The following is a 6074-nucleotide window of genomic DNA, read 5'->3' on the forward strand; positions in this document are numbered from 1 at the left end:
CGTGGGACAGCTCGCGGGGCCCGGGGACAGCGGGAACCCGCGGGGACCGGGACAGCGGGCACCCACGGGGACCGGGCACCCACGGGGGACAGCCCCGCCAGGTGCCGGGCCCCGTGGGTGGCGGGTCCCCTCCAGGTGCCGCATTCCCGGCAGGTGCCGGGGTGGGAGCACCCCCAGGTGTGCTCAGCTGCAGGGGCGGTCCCGGTGATCCCGGTGATCCCGGTAATACCGGCGGTCCCGGTGATCCCGGCGGTCCCGGTGATCCCGGTAATACCGGCGGTCCCGGTGATCCCGGGGGTCCCGGCGGTCCCGATGTCGCGCTCAGCAGGGTCACGGATGCTCCCGGTGGTCCCCGGGCGGCGCTCAGCGGGTCCCCGCGGGGCCATCGGCGGGGTCGGGGGCGAAGAGCTCCCGGTAGAGCGGGGGGAAGGCGGCCGAGACCCCCGCGGGGTGCAGGCGGCGGAAAGCCTGCACCTGCTCCAGGTGCTGCGAGCACAGAGCGCGGAGCCGGCCCGGGGCGGGCAGCTGCGGGGACACGGCGGGGACACGGCTGTCACCGCGGGGACACGGCAGGGACACGGCTGGGACACCGAGGACACGCGGGGACACGGCTGTCACCGCGGGGACACGGCGGGGACACCCAGGGACACGCGTGGGGACACGGCTGTCACCGCGGGGACACGGCGGGGACACCCAGGGACACGCGTGGGGACCCGGCTGTCCCCGCGGGGACACGGCAGGGACACGGCTGGGACACCGAGGACACGCGGGGACACGGCGGGGGCACCGCGGGGACACCCAGGGACACGGCTGGGACACCGAGGACACGCGGGGACACGGCTGTCACCGCGGGGACACGCGTGGCGCGGACACGGCGTGGGGACAGGGACAGGGCGTGGGGACAGGGACACGGCGTGGGGACACGGACACGGCGTGGGGACACGGACAGGGTGTGGGGACAGGGACACGGCGTGGGGACAGGGGCACGAGCGTGGGAATACCTTGGGGACACTGTGGGGGACACCCCGGGGACACCCTGGGAACACCTTGGGGACACCCCGCCGCCCACCGCGCTCAGGGACAAACCCCGTTTGAGGTTTGGGGAGGGACACGGGGTGGGGACACGGAGCGGGACAAAGGGTGGGGACGCCGGGGGGACACTTGGGGACACTTGGGGACACTCGGGGACACTCGGGGACAGGGCTGACCGGCGTTGAGCAGCAGCAGCGCGCTCAGCAGCGCCAGCTCGCTCTCGGAGCAGCGCAGCGCGCTCAGCCCCCGCGCGAAGTCAAAGACGGACGCGACGAGCTCGGGACACCCTGGGGACAGCCCGGTGTCACCGCTGTCCCCAAGTGTCCCCCGAGCGTCCCCCGGCCGTGTCGCCGCCCTACCCAGCGAGCGGAAGAGCTCGGGCCCCGCCAGTTTGCCCTCGAACAGGACCGTGCCGGTGGCGGCGTCCAAGGCGCGACACATCCGGAGCAGGACAACCTCCATGGCACCTGGCACCGCGGCAGGCGACAGCGCTGCTGGCACCGGCGACACCGCCACCGCATCCAGGGGGTGCGGAGGGGACGCCGCGGTGGTGGCCCCGGGTGGTGTCACCTCGGCAGGAGGATGTGGGGGATTTTGGGGACTGTCACCTCGCCGTGGGACACGCGGGGTTGTCACCTCCACAGGAAGGATGGGGGGGATTTTGGGGACTGTCACCACCCCGTGGGACACGCGGGATTGTCACCTCCACAGGAAGGATGGGGGGGATTTTGGGGACTGTCACCTCGCCGTGGGACACATGGGATTGTCACCTCCACAGAAAGGATGGGGGTGATTTTGGGGACTGTCACCTCCCCGTGGGACACGCGGGATTGTCACAAGGGGACAGGGTGGCCCCAGAGCTGGAGACAAGGAGATGGGATAGCCCTGGGGCTGGGGACAATGTCACAAGGCGACAGGGTGGCCCTTGGGCTGGTGACAATGTGATGGGGTGTCCCTGGGGCTGGGGACAGTGACATGTGGTGGCCCTGGGGCTGGGGACAAGGGGACAGAGTGTCCTTAGGGCTGGGGACAGTGACATGTGGTGGCCCTGGGGCTGGGGACAAGGGGACAGAGTGTCCTTAGGGCTGGGGACAATGTGATGGGGTGACCCTGGGGCTGGGGACAAGGCGTCACAGTGTCCCTGGGGCTGGTGACAAGGGGCCGGGGCGTCCCTGTGAGTGTGCACCAGGGCCCGGGGTGGCCCTGGGCTGGTGACAGTGACACGGGGACGCGGTGGCCGTACCCGCCTTGAGCAGGACGATCTGGTCGTGCTGGCTGAGCTGCAGGAAGCCGCGCAGGCGCTTGGCGAACTCCACCACGCGCTCGATGGCCTCGGTGACACGGCGGGCACAGCGCTGCCACATCTCCGCCGTGGGCTGCGAGAGTGGCTGTCACCCCCATGCCACCCCTGGGGACAGCCGCGCCACCCCCGGGGACAGCCGCGCCACCCCTGGGGACAGCCGCGTCCCCCGCCCGGCCCGCACCTGGCTCTGGTAGGCGCGGATCTCCTCGGGGCTGAAGGTGACCCAGCGGTGGCCCTGGAGGTCCTCGGCGCGGGGGTGGCACGTGGCGCGGTGTGACAGCAGGACACTCTGTGTCAGCAGCTCTGAGGGGACAGGGGTGACACGGTGTGACAGCAGGACACTGGGGTGGCACAGTGTGACAGCAGGACACTGTGTCAGCAGCTCTGAGGGGACAGGGGTGACACGGTGTGACAGCAGGACACTGGGTCAGCAGCTCTGAGGGGACAGGGGTGACACGGTGTGACAGCAGGACACTGGGGTGGCACAGTGTGACAGCAGGACACTGGGTCAGCAGCTCTGAGGGGACAGGGGTGACATGGTGTGACAGCAGGACACTCTGTGTCAGCAGCTCTGAGGGGACATGCAGGGCTTGGGGACAGGCGTGGGGACAGGGAGGGTGGCCCGGTGTGTGGCCTTGGTGGGTAAGGAGTCACCAGCGTGGTGGCATCCACGGGTGACAGAGCCGGTGCCACCACCATGGAGCACCACAGGTGACATCCCGAGGTGTCACCAGCCGTGCCCGTACAGGTGACACGGCCAGCCCCGCAGGTGACACGGCCAGCCCCGCAGGGGACACTGCCAGCCCCGCAGGTGACACTGCCAGCCCCGCAGGTGACAGTCCCCAGGGCCACTCACCGATCTCCAGGCCCGCGGGTGACTCCGGGACGCCGCCGGTACCGGGCTGAGGGATCGGCCCCGTCGCCGCTGTCCCCGCTGTCCCCGCCCTGTCCCCGTCCTGTCCCCTCCTTGTCGCCTCCTCCGCGGGCCACGCCCTGCTGGGACAGCCCGCGGCGACAGCGGGGGACAACGGGGGACAGCGCCCCGCCGGGGGGGGCTGCGGTGGCCCCGGGGCCGCCCGTTCCTGCTCCCGCTTTTCCAATTTTCCCCATTTCCCCCGGTTTTCCCGGTTTTCCGGCTGTTCCCGGTGCTCCAGCTGTTCCAGCTGTTCCCGGTGCTGTTCCCGGTTTTTCTCCCGCTTTTCCAGCTGTTCCCGCACCTCGGCCTGGAGCCGGTCCCGCTGCTTCTTGGACATGCGGCCGAACTTGACGGCTGCGGGGACAGCGGGGACAGCGGGTGACACCGGAGTGCCACACGCGCGCGGGGACACCTCGGGCTGTCCCCAGGGCGGTGACAGGTGGCGCCGGGGTGGGGACAGGGGTCCTCAGGGAGGGGGCGGGGGGCTGCAGCTTTGGGGGACAGGTGTCCCCAAATGCGGGGACACCAGGGGCGAGGGACAGCTGTCCCCAGGGGCACAGGGCGCTGTCCCCAGGGGTTCCAGATGTCCCCAGGGTAACAGACTGATGTCCCCAGGGTTACAGGGCGGTGTCCCCAGGGGTTCCAGCTGTCCCCAGGATCACAAGGCGATGTCCCCAGGGTCACAAGGCGATGTCCCCAGGGTAACAGATTGATGTCCCCAGGGTCACAAGGCAATGTCCCCAGGGGACAGGGACAGTCCCCGGTGTCCCCAGGGGTTCCAGATGTCCCCAGGGTGGTCCAGATGTCCCCAGGGGCACAGGGCGCTGTCCCCAGGGACAGTCCCCGTTGTCCCCGGGCTGACACTTGGTGTCCCCGCGCTGTCCCCTCGCTGTCCCCGTGTCACACACCGTCGCGGGACATTCCGAGGCGCAGGCACTTCTGCAGGCGGCAGTGCTGGCAGCGCGTGCGGGTGGCGCGGTCGATGTCGCAGCGCTGCCCGCGGTGACACGCCAGGCTCGGCCCGCGCCGCTCGCTGCGCCGGAAGAAGCCCTGGGGTGGCACCGTGTCACACGTGTCACCAGCGTCACCCGTGTCACCCCACGGCACCGTGTCCCCCTGTCCCAATGTCCTCCCATGTCCCCCTGTCCCAATGTCCCCATATCCCGCATGTCCCCCTGTCCCAATGTCCCCTCCATGTCCCCATGGTCCCCATGTCCGCCCTTGTCCCCATATTCCTCCATGTCCCCAAGTCCCCCTGACATCCCCCTTGTCCCCATGTCCCCCCTTGTCCCCATGTCCCCATATCCTCATGTCCCCCCTTGCCCCTATATCCCCATGTCCCCAATGCCCTCAATGTCCCCAGGTCCCCCCTTGCCCCTATATCCCCAATGTCCCCAATGTCCCATGTCCCCCCTTATCCCCTGCACGCTCCCTTGTCCTTCCATGTCCCCGTGTCCCCTGTCCCCCCCGTGTCCCCGTGTCACCTTGCAGCCCTCGCAGGTGATGACCCCGTAGTGCACCCCGGAGGATTTGTCCCCGCAGATCTTGCAGGGAATCACCTCGATGTGGGCTGGGGGGACACGGGGACACTGGCATGGGGACAGTGGCATGGGGACACTGGCACGGGACACTGGCACGGGACACTGGCATGGGACACTGGCACAGGGACAGGGGCATGGGACACTGGCACAGGACACTGGCATGGGACACTGGCATGGGGACAGTGGCATGGGGACACTGGCACGGGACACTGGCACGGGACACTGGCATGGGACACTGGCACAGGGACAGGGGCATGGGACACTGGCACAGGACAGTAGCATGGGGACACGGGCATGGGACACTGGCACAGGACACTGGCATGGGACACTGGCACAGGACAGTAGCATGGGGACACAGGCATGGGACAGTGGCACGGGGACATGGGCATGGGACACTGACACAGGACACTGGCACGGGACACCGGCACAGGACACTGTCATGGGACACTGTCATGGGACACTGGCATGGGACACTGGCACAGGACAGTGGCCTGGGGACATGGGCATGGGACACTGGCACGGGACACTGGCATGGAACACTGGCATGGGACAGTGGCATGGGACACTGACATGGGACACTGGCATGGGACACTGGCATGGGACAGTGGCATGGGGACACGGGCAGGGGACACTGGCATGGGGACACCAGCACAGGACACTGGCATGGGGACACAGGCACGGGGACCCTGTCACCAGGCACCCGTGGGACCCACAGTGCCACCCGTGTCCTGCCATGGTTCAGGTGTCCCCATGGGCTGCTGTGTCACCCGTGGGACCAGGTGTCACCTGTGTCTTCACGTGTCACCTGTGGGACCAGGAGGTCCCCCATGGGCTCGGGTGTCACCCGTGGGACCTGTGTCACCTCCCCAATGTCCCCATTGTCCCCAGTGTCCCCTGTCACCCTGTGCTGGCGCTGCCGGAGCCACAAAGCCACAACTGGGACACGGCCCCGGGACAGGAAACGCGCGGGGCCAGGACGGGACTGGGGGCTCCCAGTATGGCCCAGTATGGGACTGGGGGCTCCCAGTATGGCCCAGTATGGGACTGGGGGCTCCCAGTATGGCCCAGTATGGGACTGGGGGCTCCCAGTATGGCCCAGTATGGGACTGGGGGCTCCCAGTATGGCCCAGTATGGGACTGGGGGCTCCCAGTATGGCCCAGTATGGGACTGGGGGCTCCCAGTATGGCCCAGTATGGGACTGGGGGCTCCCAGTATGGCCCAGTATGGGACTGGGGGCTCCCAGTATGGCCCAGTATGGGACTGGGGGCTCCCAGTATGGCC

The 6074-nt window shown here is 68.8% G+C and overlaps 1 protein-coding gene across 1 annotated transcript; it reads right to left on the bottom strand.

Annotated features, from left to right (window-relative positions):
- Window positions 1-945: 945 nt before the first annotated feature.
- RORC (RAR related orphan receptor C) lies at window positions 946-4906 on the bottom strand. The gene is made up of 7 exons (XM_041476478.1): window positions 4736-4906; window positions 4160-4301; window positions 3192-3605; window positions 2517-2638; window positions 2276-2408; window positions 1392-1499; window positions 946-1319 (listed from the first exon to the last, which is right to left on the bottom strand). The coding sequence occupies exons 1-7, from the start codon at window positions 4859-4861 to the stop codon at window positions 1075-1077; spliced, it is 1290 nt and encodes a 429-aa protein (XP_041332412.1). The 5' UTR covers window positions 4862-4906; the 3' UTR covers window positions 946-1074.
- Between the last annotated feature and the right edge of the window lie 1168 nt (window positions 4907-6074).

This window comes from Pyrgilauda ruficollis, unplaced genomic scaffold, assembly GCF_017590135.1.
Source record: "Pyrgilauda ruficollis isolate IOZ18807 unplaced genomic scaffold, ASM1759013v1 scaffold388, whole genome shotgun sequence".
Lineage (NCBI taxonomy): Eukaryota > Metazoa > Chordata > Aves > Passeriformes > Passeridae > Pyrgilauda > Pyrgilauda ruficollis.